The following is a 25,535-nucleotide window of genomic DNA, read 5'->3' on the forward strand; positions in this document are numbered from 1 at the left end:
TGCAGTCCCAGCTACTCGGGAGGCTGAGGCAAGAGAATGACGTGAACCCGGGATTCGGAGCTTGCAGTGAGCCAAGATCGCGCCACCGGACTCCAGCCTGGGCGACAGAGTGAGACTCCGTCTCAAAAAAAAACAACTTCTAGAAGGATGCACGTGGGAGATCCTGATAACTTCGGTAGTGAAATATTTCTCAGACAAGATACAAAATGCACTAACTATAAAAGGGATAAAAGGATATATTGAACTTCTGTTCTTCAAAGGATACCATAAGGAAAAGAAAAGTTTAGCCACACACTGGAAGAAAATACTTGCAATACATTTATCTGGCAAAGGACGTATTTGTATGCAGAATATATAACATATGACTCATTAATAAGAAACAAACAAAAATGAACCATATGGTTTTAATGAACACCTCACAAAAGAAAATAAATGAATTGTCAAAAAGCATGTGAAAAGGACTCAGCACTATTAGTCATCGGGGAAATGCAAAATAAAACCATCAGATACTGCTATGTAACTGCCAGTGGCTAAAAATGAAAAGGTTGGCAATATTAAGGATTGGGAAAGATGGAGAAAAGAACTGCTGCAAGGCAGGCAAGCCCCCATATTGGGACTCCACCCAGGAAGGTTTTGGGCTTTGCCCAGGAAAGAATTCAAGGGTGAGCTGGTGGTAGAAAAAATCAGCTTCACTGAGGTATCAGTGTTCCAGCTCCGTGACTGCTCCTGCAGAGCAGAGCTACCCCATAGGCAACGTGTTGAGAGTAGCAGCTTGACGCAGTTGTGCAGTCATATTTACACCCACATGCAAATTAAGGGGTGAGTTATTTGGAAATTTCTAGAAAAAGGATGGTAACTTCTGGGTGTTGTCATGGCAATGGCACACTGTCATGGCGCTGTTGGGCATGTCTTATGCAGAGGTGCTTCTGTCTCTTCCCTGTTTTAGCCAGTCTTCCATCTGGTCTGGTGTGGAGTCCCAATTCCTATTTCAGAATTGTCAATCATATAGGTGGGAATACAAAATGGCATAACCACTTTGGAAAACAATTTAGCACTTTCTTGTAAAGTTAAACATATCATTACCATATGAGACCCAGAAATTCTACTCCTAGGTATTTTACGCAAGAGAATGAATACGTCCACAAAAAACCTGCAAGTCAATGTTCATGGTAGCTTTTTTTGTAATAGCTAAAAACTGGGGAAAAAAAAGCTCAACTATCTAACAACAGGTGAACATATAATCAAATTATGATATATTCATGCAATGGAAGGCTAGTCAGCAATAGAAAGAAAAAAACACACAAATACAGCAACATGAAAAATTTCCAGACACATTATGCTAAATGAAAGAAGCCAAGCCGGGTGTGGTGGCTCACGCCTGTAATCCCAGCACTTTGGGAGGCCAATTTGGGCAGATCAAGAGGTCAGGAGTTCAAGACCAGCCTGGTCAACATGATGAAAACCCGTCTCTACTAAAAATACAAAAAATTAGCCGGGCATGGTGGCGCGCGCCTGTAATCCCAGCTACTGGGCAGGCTGAGGCAAGAGAATCGCTTGAACCTGGGAGGCGGAGGTAGCAGTGAGCCGAGATCGCGCCACTGCACTCCAGCCTGGGTGACAGAGAGACTCCGTCTAAAAAAAAAAGAAGCCAGACACAAAAGAATACATACTATGTATTCCTGTTCACAGCTGCCTTTTGCACAGTTAAAACTTCTATATTGGTAGAAACCAGGTGTGTGTTTGCTGACATAGAGGGTGTTGAGGAAACTAATAAAAGGAACACGAGGATCCCTTCTGGAGGGACAGAAGTATTCGATAGCTTAAATGGAGAGGTGGTTAAATGGGTGTACACAATTCTGAAAATTATGGATAAATTTACTGAAATTACAGGAAAAAATCCATATTATGTTAAAAGCTTGAAAGTTCTGTGCGCAGACAGGTTGCACTCTCTAGAGAAAGTCCAATAAATAATTCAGGTATCTAATACAGAATACATAAAATTGAAATAGAGAAATAAAACATCATATTTGAAGGGACCCCTGCTACACATATTAAACAATAGGATATTTAATCTTAAAACCTAATGGTAGTTTTATAAGATTCAAATTTCATAGAGAGAAAAATTACTATTCTCTGAACTTAATGTATCTATTTCTTGAAAGATTAAAAACCCCTCTTAACTATCACTGAACTCTATAGATGTTTACATTTCTTCCCTTGACAATATAAATGGCTCCTTCTAGAATAATAGTAATACTGAAAAATATCAATACTAAGTTTTGGTTTCCTCTTGTGATTTTCAACAAAACACAAATGATTAAATTAGAATGTGTTTCCATACAAGGATATTTATGTGTTGGCATGATGCTTATTATTACATCAACACAAAATGCAAAGATAAAAATGTATCTATGCCTTTTATTTTATCTTATATTGCCAAAGGAAAATTCATATCCAATATCAGTTTAGCCTTTTATTATGGTCTAAGAACATTTACAAAGAAATGAAAAATGAAAGTACATTTTTTCTATCCCCTAAATTCAACTGAACTAGCAATGGAAAAGCACATCTCTGAGGATCAAAGACAACTGTTGGCAAAACTCACATATTTTTCTCTCTGACCAACCTCAAAAAAAAAAAAAGTAAAGAAAGAAATGAAAAAACATACAAATGCCTTCTGTGGACCATTACAAAAATCACAAAACTAGACTTTTCTAAAACTCACAATGTATCTTTGCCTTCACTAAACATTTTCAGATAAGTTTTTGTAACACAGGACTTGGCTCATTATCAAAGGGGAAAATGAGAAACATCTATAACCTTCCAAACCACAAAGCAACAATGATATCAGTCCCATAAAATTTGAGCCACAGAAATAGGATAAGCTGATCCTCTGGAGAGAGGAATGCATCTCATAGGGAGACTCTAGATTATGGGGAAATGCTCCAGCTCCTTCCTGCTTTGCATTATGGGATGATTTATGTGACTATCCAATTACATTGAGGCTCAATCTTTAGGCCATGCTTTCTGAAATCACTTATGAAATGTTTGGTTTCTGAATGAATCCATATGACCGCAGATATTCTAGGAATGTGCTAAATAAACAGCCAACCCAGGAGCCATCATCTGCTTCCACAGACATATTTGGTTTAGCATCCTTCAAAGTGAAGACCCAAGGGAAGATATAATTACAGGTTCAGTTTCTCCCTTAAGAAAGAAGAAGGCTTCTCAATCAAACTTAACATTTTGCCACAATTTTCTGCTAGGCGGTCATGGTCATTGCTTTTTCTTTTCCCTCTCAGATGACCAGTGCAGATTCATATAGAAATAAGCAAAGTAGCTATTGTAAAATTGTCCTTGGATATTGAGAATCATATTTTATATCTGGCAAAGTCATGGTCCTTTACAACTCTAATGTAATTTTCACATTGAATGTCTCATTTTGTCTTCTTCAACTTTGCAAAACAGCCAGGCATTATCACCACACTTTTTAGAGAGGTGTAGATGAGAGATCTCAGGTTCCTGGAGATTAAATTCTAAAAGACACTTAACTTCAGACATGGCCAAGATAAAATATGAACCCAAGTTCCCTCTTTCCAAATCCTATTCTCTTTAACAATCCCTGGTTTTTCTTTTCTTTTTCTTTTTCTTTTTTTTTTCATGGAGTTTCGCTCTTGTTGCCCAGGCTGGAGTGCAGTGGTGCGATTTTCTCTCACCACAACCTCTGCCTCCCAGGTTCAAGCAATTCTCCTGCCTCAGCCTCCCAAGTGGCTGGGATTACAGGCATGAGCCACCATGCCTGGCTAGTTTTGTATTTTTAGTAGAAACTGGGTTTCTCCATGTTGGTCAGGCTGGTCTCGAACTCCCGATCTCAGGTGATCCGACTGCCTCGGCCTCCCAAAGTGCTGGGATTACAGGCATAAGCCACCCTGCCTGGCCACAATCCCTGGTTTTTCTACACAGGAAATGTCAATTTAAGGATGAAGACAAGTAGGGAACTCAGAATATCATGATTAAGCATTTTGTTGCATTTTTATTCTAAGGAGTAAGAAATATAACAAACAAGATAAATGAACTGAGCAGAGAAGTGCTGGGACACCTGTACATACCAAATTATGAGAAAACACTAGCCAGTAAGAAAGTAAATCTTTAAAAGACGAATCGACTTACTACAACACCTTTTCCAGAGGGAAAATATCTGAATCTCTCATAGCAAAGAATACAGAATTCAAGGTGGATAGAAATAATCAGAGAGGCTTGTGAGTTGTCCAGAGTATTCCAAATTATGGCTGGGTGCGGTGGCTCATGCCTGTAATAACAGCACTTTGGGAGGCCGAGGCGGGGGGATCACCTGAGGTCAGGAGTTCAGGACCAGCCTGACCAACACAGTGAAACCCTGTCTCTACTAAAAATACAAAATTAGCCAGGCATGGTGACCATGCCTGTAATCCCAGCTACTTGGGAGGCTGAGGCAGGAGAATCACTTGAACCTAGGAGGCAGAGGTTACAGTGAGCTGAGATCTTGCCATTGCACTCCAGCGTGGGCAACAAGAGCGAAACTCCATCTCAAAAAACAAACCAACAAACAACAAAAACAACAACAAAAAAAACCCAAAAACAAATAAAAAAAAGTATTCCTAATTAGTATCAAGGCTGAGAGTAGGACCAAGACTTCTGACCTCCCTACAGCATCCCCTTTCCCTGTGTCATGAATAGTACTTTCCATCATGAGCAGTTACAGTCCAATCTACTATTGTATCTCCCTTGTAATTCTACAGCAATTCACATGCTAAGGCTTGACTTTCAGAGTCCTTGATAAACTACAAAGTTTCATTAGAACCCCTTGAATTGCTTGGCAAACAAGCACCCTAGACCTATTTTAATCAGAATTTCTGGGTGGGGCCCAGATGCCTGAATTTATAGCAAGAAAATCCCCCATCTCAAATTTCTTATGAACACTAGAATTTGAGAACACTACACTCCCAAACTGAAGTTTTAAAATAGAAACAGAACTCTCTTTACCCGTTTAGTGTAAAGAAGGCCTCTTTGGGCATGTTTGTCATCATTTCTTAACTTTGCACTGCTAGATGCCTCTTCTGAGCTCATTCCAGGATCACTGATAAAAAAACAGCACTAACCACCCACTGACGAGTAGGTGGGAACCCTGCCCTGGGAAGGACGGAGGCCAAGAAAGCCCAGTAGGGCTCATCTCTAATCCTGTGTTGTTGTTGTTGGGATCATCCTTGGCCATTTCCCTGGACAACTGTGAAGGTTTTCGCTTTGCAGGAAATATGAAAAATCCACCACAGTTTGATGATAGCCCTGAATTAAATGTTACTAGCTGTTATATGCAGTTCATTTAGAGCGTTTCTAAGAGCTAACCTAGACATGGCAAAAGCAATGGATTCTAAGACGGGACTCAGTTGTTTAGTCTGACTTTCAAACCAATCAGCTATGTATTCTTGGGAGGATAAATTCAACATCCTAGACTTCTATCTCCCTCATTTGAAAATTAAGGTAACTGGAATAGATTTGTGCTTCAAACTTTCTTGACATACCCTAAAAAATACATTTACATTAGCCACCCACGTGCGTGGAGATACTACAAACGGGTCTCATGAAGCGGCACCTTACTTTGTATGATAAACTCTGATACTTTCTCTCCTATTCCTTTCTATCCTACTCCATACTTTTAACAATCACAAGTAGCAACCAAATAAATTAATTTCATGACTCACGAATGAGTCATGAATTGCAGTTTGAAAAGCATTGGACTAGATGTTAAATAGGTTTTCCTCTAATATTAAAGTTGAAAATGAATCAGGTACATTTATCTGTTCCTGTTTATACTTTTAAAGTTCCCTCTTAGCAGGATTATATATTAATGTATATGCAATACATGTTAATAGAATATAAAATTTTACTTTAAATTGATAACATTAGTCAATCACATTCTCTCAAGATTCAAATATTTTGTAGTTTGAATGAGCAAAATCTAATACGTTAAATTAAAGATTAGTCTTGTAGTTTCTAAGAACTTCGTAAGAGTTTTAACCTGTTAACCTTCTACTTGTTAGTTCTTTTCTTTCTGTTTTCCCAGGCACATCTGGATAAAGGCAGAAACAAAGTAACAAGGGAGGAAGTCCCAGTAATCACAAGAAGCCAATCTTTTTTCTCCCAAACACATATTTTGGGGCTGACATCATAGCCACATGGCACAAACTACAGATGGAAAAGTATCTGAACTCAAATCCGGAAACTTAACCTTTATCAGATGAAGACAAGAAAGACTTCAGCAGGCAAACTCACACCTGTTGGCTGAGGAGCTAGAAATCAACAACCAAATACCAACATTACTGCTCTGGAAATAACTTCTGTTAGAACAGTAAAGTAAGATGAGGGCCAATGACTCAGCTTCCCTTGATGCTTTTCCCTGATGCTATTTTATTCTGCAGAAAATATCCAACATACGATGACACCCGAAAAGAATGAGTCCTAGCATCTCTGTGTTTCCACACCAGCAGCTCACTCTGACTCTGGCTGCCTTCTAGGTCTAGCCACTGCCTTAAAGGACTAGCCCACCACCTGGTGTCACCAGCCCAACACCAGCTCAGTCTCCTGACACCAGCCCTTCCCTAAAAAATGCTGCAGGACCCCCCCTCAGCAATGCATGAGAGCCGATATCTCAGGTCTTGATCTATGGGAAACTGTGACAGGCTCCAGAATTATAAACAGAAGGTGTGTTGTGTCTTCCTGGATCTCGTCATCTGATTGCTATTTAGAATGGCTTGACTGTGTTAGTCAGACCTATGAGTTCATCCAACAACAAGCGGGCACAGTGACCAGCCGGGCTCAGCCCAGGGACAGAAAGCAAACACTCCCTGGTCTGTGATTTCAGCCTTATGCAGACCAAATAGAGGCCAAAGTAATGATTATCACACAGGGAAGCCGGCTGGAGAATCTTTTGAGTTTCTATGAAAACATCGTCTCCCCTTCACTTTTATCGCTTGCTTTTTCTTCTCTCTTTCTTTATAGTTTCCTTTCCTGTCCAGTTTGCTTCTATCTCTTTTCCTGACTCATTTTTATTTTACCTGTATCTTATCTTTCTGAAAACTTTTAGAATTAAAATCTAATATCCTGCCCAATTATTTTAACTGCTCTGGGTTCTTTCTGCACAAAATATTGCCTTACAAGCTAGGATGGTAATAGAATTGTTTTACAAAGGTATGTCTTACTTTGCATATCATTACAAAGATTTCCACATTTTCAGGAGGCCCTGCCTGTATTATATGTTATCTAAGATACAGCCAGTTTATTCATGCAGCAAATTAAAATTATGTTCATAGATGATTAAAGCCAGAAGTCATCTCTCGAAGATTACCAAATCCAATTCCTTAATTTTACAGATGAGAAAACTGGCCTAGAGAGTTCAAGTGACTTGTTCCAAATCCTGATCTAATATTCAGTGTGCTTTGGGGCCAAACATACGAGACAGATAAAACTACAACAGCATGAAAAATTGTGTGCACCCTATAATTTCTTAAGAAACCAATTTTGGTCACTGGATGTTAACCACCTGAATGAAGTCCAGTGAATACGTCAATCACACACCATAGCCTATTGTAACTGCCAGGGATTCCATTTCGCATGCGCTTGCACTTGAGCTGGATAATGAACTGCTCCTGCAGAGGTTCCCACCTGGGAGAAAAGTATCGATTGATTCTCTCACACTCAGGATTCTGGAGCAAATCTAAAGCCATGCTTTCAAACATAGAACTTGAACTGCTGCAGAGTTTTGCCTGAAATGAAGAGTAGTGGCCAGCCCCTCTGAAGGAGAAATAAATGGGAAATTGGGTAAGATTTTGAGTGGGAGATGTTTAAACTTTTATTTATTTTAGGGAGTGGGAACTTTAAAAGATAAGCACCTGGGGTTCTCAGGATGCCAGAGTGTGTCACAGGTTGCATGTCCCAACATAGGAAAAGCTACCAGTTCTTTCTGGAGGGAGCTCAGTGAATTGTACCATGCTGCTGGGGTAATCCCAAGGCGGAGAAATGCTTGGAAGCATGGTCACCATATGCCTACTATGGGTCTATGCTGGATGTTATTTGGGTCCTTTAATACAATGATGCAAAAGGAAAGCTCAGAGTCTCTAAAAAAGAACACATCCTAGGGAAACATGAGCCTAACGAAATATGACTCCTTCATCAATCCCATGCACAGGCTCTTGGGGCTGTGAGCACCTCTGGTTCACATCTTACCTCAAAGACCGTGCCTGCAAAAGGGATTTGTTTCCTATACTTCATTTGCAAAGAGCATAGTAATAATGAGAAATTAAGTAATAAGAAAAATACAATGAAAGGAATAAATGCTGAAAAGTTTAACTTCATTAGGTCAAATTGAGAAATGCATATTTTGCCAAGAAATCTTCCATTCCTTTCCCTGGAATTTCATGCGGTAGTCTCTAATTTTTATACGTTGTTATTCTGTTTCTAATTTCTTAACATAAGTATTCAGTCTCTTTGGTAACTTTTCATTCTGATAGAATTTTAAAAGATGCAAGAATGAGCTCCTGAATTCTTTTTACCCAGATTTATTATGTATTTGTATTCTGCTCCCATTACTTTATCATTTCTCTCTCTCTCTCTCCCCCCCCCACACACACATGCGCACAGACACACAAATATTCACACTTATTATCTCAGCCAATTCAGAGTACTTTGGAGACATTATATTTCTTTACAGTCTGAAAACTTCAGTGTATTGTTCCTAAGGGAAGAAAAAACATTCTTTTAACAAAACCACAGTACAATTACCAACATTAGAAGATTTAATATTGACACAATATTCTTATCTAGTCACTACTTTTAATAAGGAAGGTATTTAAGTCACTACCCTTTATTCTAAATATAGCTCTCATTGTGTGCCACAGGTTTGCGGATGATGTATTCTCATTGTGTTTTAGCTATTAGCACTGTTTTGCAATGGAGTCAATAAAACCGAGTATGCAATGCTGTTTTGTTACCTGTTGCTGCACTGATTGCTTCATAGTTTATTGAGAAGCCTTCATAAGCGAGGTCAGAGTCAGTCACAAACACCAGCATCAATGAGTTACCACTGCTTGTGAGAGATGGCGGGATCGATTTTCCACAGTATCTATTCCAAACCAAGAAAGGACAGATGTGTGTATTTTAGTTTGGTATATTGAAAATGATGTAACAAAAATTTGGACATGTAAATATAATAATAGGTTTTGTTCTCTACCTCTCATCAACCTTAAAACACAAATATATTTCAGGCAAAAAAGATTTGCAAACTTACTACAGATTGTCCTGTTCATGATTATATCCCTGAAATGGTTTTAGGTATGTGACTGGCTATGTGAGTTGTCATGTATGAGAAGTTTAGTAAAAGCTACACTAGATTGCCATATAGCATATTAATACACTTTTTAATAGAAATGTAATAAACTTATACAACAAAGGGAAACAATATATCATAAAATCATAGAGTCATCTCTCTAATCTAAACTCATAGATCACTCAATCCCTGTGCCTTGCCTTCCTCATCCCTAAAATGGGAATGATGACAGTACCTACTTCATAGAGTTGTTTTGAGAACGTGATGAGTTAATACCCTGTATATAAAGCACTTAGAACAGTGCCTAGAATCGTAATCCCTATAGAGGGAATCTATTGTCCTTAAACAGCTCACTTATAAAGAGATGAGTGATGATTCAGCCATGCCATGTTTCTGCTGAACAAAAGCAGTTTAGCTCAGAAAAACTATTCTATTAATGTTAAAAAGAGAGTTGTGATAAAAGACAGAATGCCATGAGCTTTTATCTGGAGAAATACCTGTAGGAAGAAGTGACAATCAAATAGGAATCTCAAATCAAAGCACACTTAGTAAAATTAACCAAAAGAAATGATAAAGAAAACAAATATAGAAACCAAAAAAAGAGGAAATGTTGAGTACGGGAAATGGATAAGTCAATTGCTAAAGGAGAAAAAGAAAGAAAATTTGGTGTATAATACCATTGCAGTGTGAAAAAAATTTAATATCTTCATCAAAATAAAGGTAGGTGAACTAATGGATATTTTAAATGCCTTCGTATATGCCCATGTATATGAAATTTAGGGAAGATCATTATAGTTTATGCCATTCAGCAAACGTTCTGTATTTTGCAGTGGTGATGTGTTAAGTATCTTCCCAAAAAAGAAAAAGAAGAAAGTTAAAAAGATGAAAGATTAGGATAAGAAGGATATTTAAAACATGAATGAGAAATAAAGAAAATAAAATGCAAGATAAAGACATTTTAAAATATCAAAAGATTTCCATTTCCAACAGAAATGTAATAACAGGGGCTAGATTTAACTTTGCACCTGAAACAACAAAAATCCTGGACAAAAACGTATAAAACAATGGCTCTCAAAACACTGGATATCAAGCAATGTAGGACAACAAACCTTCAGAGACAGGAAACAAATGAGTTTAAAGGCAAAACTGAAATGGATCAACCTGTTTCCAAGTAGCTTAACTGCTTTCCAGAACAACGCTCATGAATACTTACAGGAATATGACAATGTCCAGCAGCCAAAAACATAAAATTGAAAATGTCTGGTATCCCACTGAATATTACCCAGACATGAAAAGACGTGGGAAAGTATAACTCAGAAAGAGAGGAAAAATCAATCTATAAAGCCATAGCAGGAAACAATCCAAATGTTTGAATTAGTAGATAAAGTCATTAAAATAGCTACAACTATATCTCATAGATTTTTTAAGCTAGAGAAAAAAAATTCATGTGTAAAGTAGAGACATGGACTACATATAAAATGACTCACATTGAACTTCTAAAATGAAAACTACAATATCTAAGATGAAAAATACACTTGGTAAAGTTAATAGCAGATTAGACATTGCAGAAGAAAAGATGAGTGAACTTGAATATATAGTAGTAGAAACTTTCCAAAGTAAAACACACAGAGAACAGAGGCTTGAAATCAAACAGACTATCAAGAGAGTTGTAGAACAATTTCAAGTGCCTAATATACATGAAATCGGAGTCCCTAATGGGGAGGAAAGACAGAAAAATATTTTAAGAACCAGTGGCCAAGAATGTTTCAATTGGATAAAACTACAAATCTTTGGATCCAAGAAGCTCAACAAAAAATTATGCTAATTGAGGAAAGTCAGAAAAACATTCAGTACGTATAGTACGATTCCATTTAGATGATATGTAAATGAATCTACAGAGATAGAAAGTAGATTTGTGGCTTCCTGTGGGTGGGGGTGAGGAGCAAAAGCAAGGAATTATAACAGAAAGGAAAAAAGTTTCGTGGGTAGTGGATATATGCATTATTTTAATTTTGGTTTTGACTTCATGAATATATACAGATGTCAAAACTTAATGCCTACAGGCCCAAACTACAGAGTAGTTATGTAGAAGTGGTCATTAAGAAGCATGAGGATCTCGCCTGGTTTTCATAACACAACGTGGTCGATTTTAAGATCCTTCACTGAAGCAGGAAATCAGTGAAGTTTTATTGTTAAACAAACAAACAAAAATAACCTTACCTTCCAAGGGATGTCTCAGAGTCGGTGTCATAAACTTCCAAGTAGTCATTTGTGCAATTGTAATGAAACTCCAGATGAAATGTTTCGAACATTAAATGAATCAGGTGATTAGGTTGGACTAATATATGCCAAGTACAGTTGATACCGTGGGGGTAGACATTTGGATGGCCAGGACTTTGAATGGTCCCTGTTGATTCTGTAAGAATTTCTCCACATGCTGTTGAAATAAAAATTATAATTACCGCAGCAAGTAACCAAGCTACCTGGATTTCAAATTAAAAGGCTCTGATAATAACCTCTTCAAAGATTAAAAGGAAAAATGTTTCTTAGATGCCACTTAAGATAACCTGATTTTTCTCTTATTAGTAAGTAACAATTAACTTTTGATATAAATGTTGATTAGAAAATATATATTCTTTGTCTTTGAGTGTACTTTAAAATTTTTCACAGTACAGATGATTTTCATATAATTTATTTCTAACATTCACTTATTCTGATACAAGCCCAAGAGGAGGAAAAAAAAAAGGGAACAATCTCTTACCCAAATCCTCAGCACTGAACTTAGCCATGAAACCATGGTTTTCAGTAGAAGAACTTTTCACGAATGTGACATAAAGAAAATTGTACACAGATGTTATAAATGAAGGTATGTCTGTACCACAATACTTTTTATTTTCAGGAGAACCCAAAATGGAACTGCTACCAATCTAAAATTAGAGAAGATATGTTCAACTATGTTGTATATCAATATTGAAAACTGCTTCAAGAATAATTATTTCTGAAATGTTTTTAATAGAGTACAAATCAATTTGAGAATACAATCAATTTTAGCACATTTTAGTCACCCCCCAAAAAACACTCATATCCTTTAGCAGTCACTCCCCATTCCCCTGAAACCACAGCCCCAGGCAGCCACTAATCTACTTTCTGTCTCTGTAGATTGCCCATTTTGGACATTTCAAACAAAATGGGATTATACAATATGCGGTCTTTTGTGATTAGCTTCTTTCACACTGTATAACATTTTCAAAGTTCATCCACGTTGTAGCATGGATCATTATCTCACTCTTTTTTAATGCCTTATAATATTCCACTGTAAAGATACACCACATTTTATTTATCCGTTTACCAGTTGATGGACACTTAAGTTGTTTCTACTTTTAAAATTAAAAATAATGATTGCATTTTGCTACTTGTATATGTTATTATAGATGATGACTGTAGATCTATTCACATACAAATTTTTGTGTGGACATATATTTTCATTCCCCTTGAGAATATATCTAAAAGTAAAATTGCTGGATCAGATGGTATCTCTATGTTTAACTTTTTGAGGAACTGCCAACTTTTTTTCAAGGTGGCTATACCATTTTACATCTCCACCAGGAGTGTATAAAGGTTCCAATTTCTCCACATCCTTGTCCACACCATTATCTGACTCTTCTTATTATAGCTATCCTATGGGTGTGTCCTTTTGTTTTTGGCATTTTTTTTTTTTTGATACAGGGTCTCACTCTGTTACCCAGGCTAGGGTGCAATGGCACAATCATAGCTCACTGCAGCCTCTACCTCCCAGGCTCAAGTGATCCTCCTACCACAGCCTTCTGAGTAGCTGAGGCTACAGGCGTGTATTACCACATTCAGCTATTTTTTAAATTTTTTGTAGAGATGGGGTCTCACTATGTTGCCCAGGCTGGTCTTGAACTCCTGAGCTCAAGTAATTCATCCACCTTGATCTCTTAAAGTGCTGGGATGAGGTGTGAGCCACTGTGCTCAGCCTCCTTTGCCCATTTTAAAAATCAAGTTATTTGTTTTTAATTTTGAGGAAGTTATTTTTCTTTTTTCTTTTTTTGTTTGTGCTTTTTGTGTCATATTTAAGAAGGCTTTGCCTAAACTGAAGGGCATAGAGACTACTCCTAGGTTTCTCCTAAGAGTTTCATGGTTTTAGCTCTGACATTTAGGTCTATAATCCATTTTTAGTTAATTTTTGTGTATGCTATAAGGAAGGGGTCCAGCAACATAATTTTGCATGTGGCTATTGAGCACCATTTGTTGAAAAAATGATTTTTCTCCATTGATATGTTTTGGCATCATTTTCATATATCAATTGGCCATAAAAGTATGTGTTCACTTCTGGACTTGCAATTGTGTTCCATAGATCTATATTTATATCCTTACTTCAATAAGATACTGTCTTGATTATTGTAGCTTTGTTCTAAGTTTTGAAATCAGGAAGTGTGAGGCCTTCAACTTTGTAATTTTTCAAGAACATTTTGGTTATTCTGGTTCCCTTGCATATTCATATGAATTTTACGATCAGCTTATGTATTTTTTAAAAAGAGCCCGCTGTGATTTTTATGGGGATTGAATTGAATCTTTAGCTCACTTTAGGGAGTATTGCCATCTTAACAATATTGTCTTCTAATCCATGAACATTAAATGTCTTTCCATTTATTTAGGTCTTTTTAAATTTCCTTCAAGGACGTTTTATAGTCTCAGAGGACAAGTTTTACACTTATTTTTAGAACTGTATTCCTTGATGTTTATTATTTTTTATGCTATTGTAAATGGAATTGTTTCCTTGATTTCATTTTCAAATTGTTCATTGCTGGTGTATAGAAAAAGAAAGATTTCTATATTTTGATCTCATAACCCACAACTTGCTGAATGGATTAGTTCTAATCGTTTTTTATGTCTGTGGATTTCTTATGATTTTCTATATACAAGGTCATGTTATCTGTGAATAGAGAGAATTTTACTCGTTCCCTTTCATTCTGGATGCATTTTATCTCTTCTCCTTACTTAATTGCTCTAGCTAGAATTTCCAGTGTAATGCTGAATAGAAGTAGTGAGAACAGAAGTTCTTGTCTTTTTGTGACCATAGGGGCAAAGCATTCAGTGTTTCATAATTAAATACGATGTTAGATGTGAGTTTTTAAATGAATGTCCATTATGAGATTAAGGAAGGTTCCTTCTATTCCTAGTTTGTTGAGTGTTTCATCTTGAAAGGATGTTGGATTTTGTCAAATCTAGCAAAATCCAGGTCTCACATCTATTGAGGTGATCATGGAGTTTTTGTTCTTTATTTTATTGGTACCATGTATTACATTAACTGATTCTGGGGTTTTATATCAACCTAGAATTCTCGGGACAAATCTCACTTAATCATGGTATATAAATCCTTGTGCTAGATTCACTGAACCAGTATTTTGCTGAGGATTTTTACATATGTATCCATAAGACATATTGGTCTACATAAACTACTTTCATTTCCTATAACAGATTTGAAGACAACAACCCATAATATTTTTTATAATATACAACCAAATACAAATTCAAAGATTTTTCCCCTCTTACCTCAACATAATCTGTTTCACAGTGGGCAGAACTTCCAATTTCAAAGACAGTGAAGTTGAGGAGAATGACTTGGCTTTGGGGCTGGTGGATGGTCCACCTACAGGTTCTTTCTCCAGGATACACGTTAGGAAAAAAAGGTGAGCGAATGACTCCTTCTCCAGTTAATTCACCCCCGCAAGCTGGAAGCATAAAAATTATAGTAGTGCTTGTCCAGATATTAATAATTTTATCTCAATTTTATTGCAAAATCTAATACTGCCTGAGGAGATAACCGAATATAACATTTCTATGAGAATATTTTCCACTTAACACTTGAGGACATAAAATGACTAAATTATTTTGAAGAATTAAAATATTACAATCAGGCAAATTAGACACTTAAAAATTATATGTTTCCTTACCGACTTGATAAACAGCTCTGAAACTAGCTTTTTCAACAGAAGCATCTATTTTAAACCTGATCCAGACACTATTAGTAATGGATTTAATGTGAGAGATGGTTCCATTGCCACAGACTTTTCCAAGTAAGGTTTCACCATCTCGAACCTAAAGAGAAAAATAAAATAGAGATGTAATTCTAATAAAGAAACCTACATCGGCAATGGTGGCATTACTTGGAGATGAAAAAATGGCAGATTCAAAATGAATGATAATCCAATTTGAGTTACATATTTCTATTATTTTCTAAAGTAGTAGGTCATTTTTAAGCACAATGCAATAACATGAAATGCTGATAAAATCCTAAGCCAATAAAGTCCAAAATCACAAGAATTTAAACAATGTTCTCCTAATAATTTTCACAATGTCAAAGAGGAAATAAATTCACAATTTATACTACTTGGAAAACAATAAAAAATGAGAATATTACCTATGAAAAAATACAAGTGTTAGCCAAATCTGCAATCAAAGAAAGTTATGGACTAAACTACTTTTGCCATTGAAAGAAAAAAGGAAAAAAAGAAAAGTTGATGAAAGAGAGAGAAAGTAAAAGAATGTAAGGAGTCGACTTAAAAACTCAGAAAGAAGGCCAGGGACAGTGGCACACACCTATTATCTCAGCACTTTGGAAGGTCAAGGTGGGAGGAATTGGAGACAGCCTGGGCAACATAGTGAGACCCAGCTCTATGTACAATTTTTTTAAGTTAGAAAAAAATCCTTAAAATGAGGAAGAATACAGTAAAAAGAAGAGCAAAACTTAATAAATGAAATACAAAATCATGTGGTATTCATAAATACATTCAAGAACTGTTTTTTTGAGGAAGGTTACGGGTGGGGATATAAAAGACAAATCTCTCGCAAGTCTAATAAGAAAATAAATATATAAGCACAAATATACAAAATTAAAAATGACAAAGACACAGATACTAAGATTTTTTTAAACATGAAATCTATGTACAACTCTATGCATGTTTTTAATGGGTTATTTTCAGAAAAAGTATAACATTGAGATTATCTGAAGGAGAAGAAAAATAAGATTTGAACAGACATAAGTCATAAATAAAATTGAAAACATTATCAAATAATTATTCCCATCCCACCCTCAACCCCCAAAAAGAAAAATCTCCCATAAGATGCTCTACTTAGTACATTCTTTAAAACTTTTAAGGAAGAGATAATTCCCATGTATAATTTATTCTAAGCCATCCTCAAACATAGAATAATTTCCAACTAATTTTTGTCAGAACGCTGTTACCAAATCCCAACATAGATTATAGAAATAAAAACTATAGACTGATGTCACCTATTAATATAGATACACAAATCCTGAACACAGTTCTAGAAAAATAAATTCACAGTCCATTGCCAGCTTATATACCAGATCAAATATGGGAATAAGAATAGTGCAAGAAAGGTTAGAAATTATAAACTATAAATTAACTTCCTCAGGAGATCAGATAAGCCATATGATAACTCCATAAATTCAAAAAACATTGTTAGCATTCCTGTTTTATTAGAAAAAAAGGAATTTCCTTCATATAATAGACTACTGATTTTAAATCAATAACCAGCTCTTTTTTTTTTTTTTTTTTTTTGAGATGGAGTTTCGCTCTTGTCACCCAGGCTGGAGTGCAATGGCGTGATCTCAGTTCACCGCAACCTCCGCCTCCTGGGTTCAAGTGATTCTCCTGCCTCAGCCTCCCAAGTAGCTGGGATTACAGGCATGTGCCACCACACCCAGCTAGTTTTGTATTTTTAGTAGAGACGGGGTTTCTTTATGTTGGTCAGACTGGTCTCAAACTCCCAATCTCAGGTGATCCACCCACCTCGGACTCCCAAAGTGCTGGGATTACACGCGTGAGCCACTGCGCCCGGCCAAATAGCCAGCTCTTATAGGATAGTGGCCATGAACGCAGTCTATGGACTTGGGTTCAAAACCTACCTCTGTCACTTACAAACCACCTCACTTAATAGCCTTGAGCAAGTTACTCTATCTAAGCTCATGGGGTTGTTGAAGCAAACAGATGAAACAATAGTGTGAATTCCTTAGCCAAATGTTTGGTAATGGAAAATGTTGACTAAGGATAGCTGTTGTTATTCTGGACATTTTTAGAGGTGAAACACTGGAGGCTTGCTACTATGAGCAGGAATTATTCGATGGATATATATACTGCCGCTGTTCAGTACAATTATTCTGAAGGATACAGCCATCCAAATATTAATTCATTCACTTCATTAACATTATCAAGGCATGAATAAATGCCAGGAACTGTGCAGGTGACAATACCATGAAACAGTCACTGCTCACAAGGAACTAACAATAGGCAGGAACATTTTTGAAAAGTATGATGACTGTGGTTTTTGGGGAAGCACAGGATGCTTCATTGTTACCTAACCAATGGTTCTCAGCAGGGACCACAATCTAGCATTTGGGAAATGTGTGAGTACCTTTTTGGTTTTGTGTTAATTATTATCACAGCAATCATGGGGCATTACTGGCATTTAGTAAGTAGCAAGGGACCAAAGACACGAGGCAGCCTGAAATGTGAACGTCACACACAACAAGAATTCTCCTGAACCTGTGTGACATTCACATAAGTGAAAGTTCTGTTATTGGGTGTAAAATCTCGCTCTATTTTACATATTAAGTGCAAAGTAGTTTTGTGCAATTTTAATGCATACTGAATTTTCCAGGATTACAAGTAGAGTGTAAACTGAAGATTCTTTCTCCTGGAAATCTGTCAAGAGTTAGTCACTATTTCTGAAAAATTAGTCACCAACCCACATAACTGTGTCAGCCTGCATTTGTACTGTCATATTCATAGCAATTTGGGGTCTGGACAATCAACTACTTTATTTTGTCTTCAAGTACAGCTTGCCTAGGTTTTCAGATACTGAAATAAATGTGATTTTATTCTGTTACTTTGTTTTTTCTTAATGTTATTCTTACAACTTTACATATTTTTAAATATAATGTGTCTAGTGGGGTTAAATCAGTGAATTTCATTTCTGAATAATCAAGGAGTGATATTAAAAAGTCTTAAATTGTAGAGAACCACTGGGTTAACCAAAGACTCTGAACTCACCCAGGGGATTATGGAAAACTCAGTGGAAATAACATTTAAGTGGAGACTTGAAAGCTGAGTAGGAGTTATCTAGGCCAAGGCAAACAGGTAGTAAAGAGAAGATTTTTCTTTGTTTTCTATTTTTTTTTTTTTTTTTTTTGAGATGAAGTCTCACTCTGTCACCTAGGCTGGAGTGCAGTGGCACGATCTCGGATCACTGCAACCTCCGCCTCCCAGATTCAAGCAATTCTCCTGCCTCAGCCTCCCAAATAGCTGAGACTGCAAGGGCACGCCACCACGCCCAGCTAATTTTTGTATTTTTAGTAGAGATGGGGTTTCACTATGTTGGCCAGGCTGGTCTTGAACTCTTGACCTCAGGTGATCTGCCTGCCTTGACCTCCTAAAGTGCTGGGATTACAGATGTGAACCACCGTGCCTAGCCAGTAAAGGAAAGATTTTAAAAGGATGATATTCAAAGTTGGTAGGGATGTGGCGACACAGTTACTCTCATCCATAACTGGTGGAAGTACAAAGTTCTGGAAAATAAACTGACAATATGTATTAAGGGTATTTCGCTTCTAACACTGTATCACAAGGATATTCAAGATGCAGGAAAAGACATATACAGATCCACATCAAAGTCTGCTCTATAATAACAATAATTGAAACCATTCTAAAGGCCTAATAATAGTGAGGTGATTAAATAAATTATGATTCAGCCATATGATAGAGTCTGACACAGACACGAAAAATCACATGCCTCTCCACTGACTCAGGCTCATACTAGTTCTTTTCTCTGAGCTCTTACAACATCTGTAACACAAATTTCACATATTGTAGTAAAGTTATGCTAAATTTATCTCTAACCAAACAGTAAGTCTCTGAGGGAAGGGAAAAATTTCTGTTTGCCCTTCAGCATCTAACAAAAAAAACTTCGCAAATAGGTATTTGACAAATTCTTGTTGATTCATTAATTTTAAGGTACAGTATGATGGTTCAGTTTTTGTTAGAGATACAGACATACTGCAGTTCTTGAAAACTAGAAAGCATGAAACACAGAGTAAGTTATCTTCCTGCTCTCTAATCCTCCAGGGTTCTATTTGCTTCTTCGAAGATTGTAGTCTTTCTTTTTTATTTTGCCCATTAGAAGATGACAAGAAGGAAAAAAACCCAGCCAAATAGCATCACTGCAAGCCAAAGTGGGCCATTCCCCTGGGCACCAACTAATGAAATTCAAAGATTTTAACAAGGAGAAAGGCAGCTGTAGTCCAAATGTTTTAAGAGGAACTCATAGGGCTCAAGGGCCCTGAACCTAGAAGGTGCAATTGATTTTGGCTCTGTTTCTCTCTCTCTCTGTGGAAATGAAACCTTATTAATTCTGAAAGCCTGTATTCTCCCTGGATCCTAGACATGGCAATACTTTAACTACAACTACTTTGAAAGAGACACTAGAATAAAATTCATCAAATGTTCTAAAGTGACCCTAGCTACCTCTGCAGCATGTATTGCATTCAATAATCTAGGACTTGATAAATTTGCACCCCCACCAAAAAAAAAAAAAAACAACCTCTTTCCTTTATGCTCATGAACTGGGATGGATGGCATTATTTTACATAGTTATTCACTTCCCTTCCTGTAAAAGGATTGACTATCTATGCTTTTTGCCATGTGACTTGCAATACCGCCAAACAGAGAATTAATACATAATCTTCCCATTGACTATGGGCTTAGCCATAGGACTTGCTTTGCCCAACAGAGTGTGAGCAAAAGTGATACACCAATTTCCACGTAGAAGCTTTGGAAGTCACTGCATAATTCAACCATCTTTTACTTTTCCCCCAGCAAGCTCTAGAGCCTGGGTCTCAGGACGGTGAAGGCACAGGAAACTGACATAGGAAACAGAACTGCAATGGATCCAAAACTAACCTGCTATTGTGAGCAAAGAATAAACAAGTTATTGAAAGCCACAGATGCTTTTGGTTTGTTATTGTTTTTGATTTTTCTGGTTGTTGTTACTAATTGTTTGTTATTGCAGCATAACCTAGAGAAAGATGACCAATATCTGAGTCTGGTTTGTGCAGAAAAACTGAATTTTTCTAAGTCAGGTGAAGCCATGCCGTGATCACTTGCAGAGGAGTCACAGCGAATTCATTCTTTTTAGTGAATTGCATTTGCAAGGAAACAACAAGAACCAATTCAAAATTCTAGTGTTTCATGGACCAGGTTCAGATTTCTTGTGGATTGCCTTATTCGTCCAGGAAACACTGAAGGTTTCAGGTCCCAGGATGTTCAGCATATGGTGTATTCCAAATGGCTTCCAATTTTTACATTCATCAGATTAAACTAGTTCCAGAAGAGAAACTACTCATAAAAAAAAAATGAGTTTTTGTAAAGGAATGATTTTCTATAGAGAGAACTAAAATGTACTGGGATGAGAAACACCATTTACATGAAATTTTAAATGTGGGCTTTTGAGCCTAATGAGTCGTGAGCTTTAACATCTGGAATGAGTCAAGTCCCAAAGCCTTGTCTTATTACGCACGCTCATTTGTCTTCCTCTGCTATGAATCCAGATTTGGTTTTATACTATAATTTCTAAAATAATAAGCATTAAATTTTAATTCAAAGCCATTCAAATATGCTGGCACTTACGCTTAGTCCATCTGAGAGCTGAAAACAGAACCACACCGTATGGTAGTCTTTAACATGTGGCTTTCTGTGAAGTGAGCTTCAGGCTGACATACATCTCAGCTAAGTAAAGACTGGACCTTAGAGAGGAGCCTTGGGCTAATCTGGGTGAGCAGGAGAGGAATGAGGCCCTGCCCCCAGTGAGAGAATAAGGGGTGAGGAGGATAAGAGATGAGAGAAGCCATTTAGGATCTCAAAATCATTTACTTTGGTTATTATCCTTTGTTCTTTATTAGTATGTTTCATGATTTTTAGAGTTGGTATTTTAAACCTTTTCATGCCTTGTGAAACAGTGTCCCTTCTAACATCTCTATTAATAAATATAATCTGATCTTTTAAGATCTGATATTCTAAAATCAAGAACACATGAATAAGTTTTACCTAGAAGTGCCTTCCCTCATGATTGCAAACTCCAGTAGGTCACCTTCTCCTGCCCTCTCTTCTCCCCATCATGATGATCATCATCGTCATTATCATCATGATGTTAACTTCAGTGAGCATTCATTGTGTGACAGGCACAATGTGACAAGGAACATTCTAATTGTTTGTCCTTGCATATAGAATATAACTCAGGCTCTTTATCTCAGTCTACAAGACCCTTCAGGGTCTAGCTCCTGCCTAACTCATATTGCTCTCTTCCATCCCTGTGTGATTCCAGCCACCCTGGTCTATTTCCAATTATTTTAGTTTATTTTTTCTGACTTCAGTCTCTAGGGCTGGATTAGCACCACTACCTGGAGTCCTCCTTCTCTCAGTTCTTTGCATTGCTCACTCCTCATCTGCAGATCCTACGTACAGGGTCTACAGATGAGAATGAGCTACCCATACAAAGACCCTTGAGAAGCAAACTCAAACTGCTCCACTGAAGTCAGTAGCCCGTTCTTTTCTCTTACAGTACTGTTTCTTTCCTGCCCATACTTATCTCCTCTTGAAATTATGTAGTGTGTGCTTACTTATTTAATATCTATATTACATACCCATTCCCTAGCATGGAGACTGAAACCTAAGTGGTTTGATAAATATTTAGAGAATGAATAGATAAATGAATGAATGGTCTCTTTTGGTCCCTTTTGGGAAACTACTAGTACTATCCCTATTACACATGAGGAAGCTGTGGCTTACAGGTATCTTGCCTTTAGTAACACAGAGAGCTGAAGGGTTTTATCATGTTTCCATGCAATATTGTTTCCATTTTATATCAGAAAAGTACCAGCCATACCCTCTATTTGACCTAGGAATTTGTAATGTTCTTGATAATGGTCCATCCCTATCCTCTTATTCCTGCTTACTGCTCTACATCACGCATGTTCAATGGGTTTGCAGCTTCTACATGAGCATGCAACTCCTTCAAACACAGCAAAAATGTATTCTCTACAAGCTCTCACAACTCCAAATTAGGTGTTCTATCATCTCTCAGTCTGTTTCCTGCCTCCCACTACTCCAACCTACAGAATTATTTCACTAGAGGAATGGCCTATCTTCTTCCTTCACTAAAAAGCATCAGGATGGTCCAGCAGTTGTGGAAAAACTGTGCTCACAACAACAGAGCTCAGAGTCTAACCAAATGTTCCTAGTCTCTGTCAAAACCCTAAATCCAATATGCTCAAGAATGCAAACTCTTTTTTGTTTCTTTTTTTTTTAGATGGAGTCTCACTCTGTCACCCAAGCTGGAGTACAGTGGCGTGATTTCAGCTCACTGCAACCTCCACCTCTTGGATTCAAGTGATTCTCCTGCCTCAGCCTCCCAAGTAGCTGGGATTACAGGTGCCCACCATCACACCTGGCTACTTTTTTGTATTTTTAGTAGAGATGGGGTTTCACACCATGTTGGCCAGGCTGGTCTCAAACTCCTGACCTCAGGTGATCCACCCACCTCAGCCTCCCAAAGTGCTGGAGTTACAGGCATGAGCCACCATGCCCGGCCAAGAGTGCAAACTCTTGAGGATCTTCCCCTTTTCCCTTTATCCTACCCTCTCTAGAAAGATATTTTTCTGACCTACAATTAATTTCAATATGTACTTAACTGAAAAACACAATACTATTCAGCCTATGTGGTGTGTTTGCTTGCTCCAGGCCTTATTCTTTTTCTGACATTTAGGTGTGTATTCTGTGAATTGCAGCCGTGAGACTCTGAGCAGCAGGTCCACTTGAGGGAAGCAAGTGCCTCATGCATTCCACAAGTCCTGGCTCTCCCCCACCCAATCCCAAGCTCATAGCGGAATCATCTCAATGCCTAAGAAGTCACAAAAGGAGGTCCTTTGTGAATTTGCATTCATCTAAAGACATGCAGGAGATGCGGGAGGGCTGCTTAGGCTGAAGCAGGAGTGTAGCGGGGAGGGAGACATAGAGGGAAGGATGGAGGGGAAGGTGGTGAAAGCAAAGGTTCAGACGGAGGACAGACCTTCCTGCCTCAGCTTCTGCTCTCCTGCTTTCCCAATTATTTTGGTTCTCTTCTTTTAAATCTTAAAGATTTTACCAGGGAGTTGAGTTTCATCACATCTCACAGGTTTTGATACACAGCATTTCCTGTTTGTCATTTTCTATGTAGTCTTTCATTTTTTATTTCTTTCTCAAGCCAATGATTATTTTGGAGAGTTCACATACTTCCACACACTTGGGCATTTTAAAATGTTTATAAATAATCTTGGGTTATGTTATATTGTGAAGAGATGTACAATTTCTGCTTTGTTAATTTACTGGGATTGCCATAGAGGTCTAAAATATGATGAATTAGGGTTCAACGCCACTTGTAGAACAGGTATATTCCCTAGATTTCAGAAATAAAATTCAATGTAAATTACTCCTTCCTGTCTTATTGATTATATTTTTCAACTTTTCTGTTTGTATTTGCTTTCCACATCTAAGAAAGAACAACTTCTCAAAAGCCCTTCTCTTTCTCCAGAAGGCACATCGCTCTCCCTGCGTCTCTTGTAGAGCTCCCTTTCTGGTTCCTCAGTGTCTCTGGGGAGAGGAGGCAGATACTTTGGGATTGGTCAAGGAGATTTGATGGGTGAACAATTCTACTCATTTCCCTTCGTATCCTACCTCAAGCCTTCACCTTAACATCGTATAGCCTTCTGAATTTATTATTCAGCCTACAACTTCCCTTCTCTGGGATTTAAAATTAAACTTTCATTACTACCTATGTGTCCTTCACTCAGAGTTCTCATGGCTTAAATCACTTATGAAATATTAACGAGAGGTGCTGCTTTTTATTCTGGAAAGATGCTTCCATCACCTTCATTGAACTATTCTATACAATTTAAAAGCTCTCCTCGACAAAAACAGATGAACTAACAATTGATCTGTTCTTGTATTCATTCATTTGTAGCCATGTCACATCTTCCATGGGTAATGTATATCTTTAAAAGTAGAAACTTCACTTAAGAGAGATATATAAATCTAAGAATTAATATGTTAATGTGTGTTTCTTGTGTTAAAAAAAGAAAGATATGCTACACTGGGTCAATATCATTCTTATCTTTTGCAGTTAAAATCTATTCTTTAATGAATGCTTATGGAACTCTCTTACTGAGCAAAAGTAAGTCTTTCGAAACCACAGTATCCGTGAAAGATACACACTCAGCAATGGTACCTTAATCTTCATTTGAAGGATATGTTTGCCTGGCAACCAAGGCACCTAAAACCACACAAAGAGAAGATCTAGGATTCTTAAAAGTACACCTATTCACATGCAAAGTAAATGTCCTTAGGATCATTCTCCCACATCTCTGTAGAATTTCTTTTCTGTTCTCTACTCTTTCTAAAATTTTGGGTGGACTGCTTTTACTCATCAATGGAGTCAGTAAAGGACAAAGTCAACCCCCCTCTAAACCACCAAAGTATTCAAAATACCAACATTCTTTTTTTAATTCTTTTTCATAAATATTTCATTTTTTAGAGATAGCTTTAAAAAATGAAGACATCATTTTAGGGAACAATATATTGAGTCATAATAATGCCATTAGAATTTGGTTCCTGTATCACTTTCTTCTATGACCACTATCTGAAGAACAACAAGAGAAGTGAATATACTTTTTAGAAAACGGGTTCAGTTCACAAATTTTCCCAATGGATAGAGATGATTTAAAGACAAGAGCTTTAACCAAAGTCAACGTATGCCCATCTAGAATCTCATAGAGGTACATCTAAGTTCTACTTTGACAATAACTAGAGTTTGACCTTTGTGAGCCTCAATTTTCTCATTTGTAAAATTAAGGTCCTTGCTGATGCCAACATTCTACAGGTTGGTTGTATTCCTTTAGGTTGGCTGGTCAAAGATATAATATAAAAATCTATCTATTAATATTTAAATCACCATACATGACCTGTCCTTCTGAATAATACAGTTTTTTTTCCATCAACAATCCTTGAGGGAAATTTGGTCAAGACTTTGAGGATATGTGGTT

The 25,535-nt window shown here is 37.2% G+C and overlaps 1 protein-coding gene across 1 annotated transcript in view; it reads right to left on the reverse strand.

Moving 5' to 3' along the window:
* CUBN (cubilin) overlaps window positions 1-25,535 on the reverse strand; it is a 309,428-nt gene that overhangs the window by 234,932 nt on the left and 48,961 nt on the right. The window contains exons 18-22 of the mRNA XM_031015408.3: window positions 15,337-15,481; window positions 14,936-15,114; window positions 12,120-12,285; window positions 11,579-11,795; window positions 9,024-9,154 (exon numbers count right to left, since the gene is read on the reverse strand). Coding sequence (XP_030871268.3) covers window positions 9,024-9,154; window positions 11,579-11,795; window positions 12,120-12,285; window positions 14,936-15,114; window positions 15,337-15,481 — 838 coding nt within the window. The remainder of the gene's footprint in view (window positions 1-9,023; window positions 9,155-11,578; window positions 11,796-12,119; window positions 12,286-14,935; window positions 15,115-15,336; window positions 15,482-25,535) is intronic.

This window comes from Gorilla gorilla, chromosome 8, assembly GCF_029281585.2.
Source record: "Gorilla gorilla gorilla isolate KB3781 chromosome 8, NHGRI_mGorGor1-v2.1_pri, whole genome shotgun sequence".
In the NCBI taxonomy this organism is placed as follows: domain Eukaryota; kingdom Metazoa; phylum Chordata; class Mammalia; order Primates; family Hominidae; genus Gorilla; species Gorilla gorilla.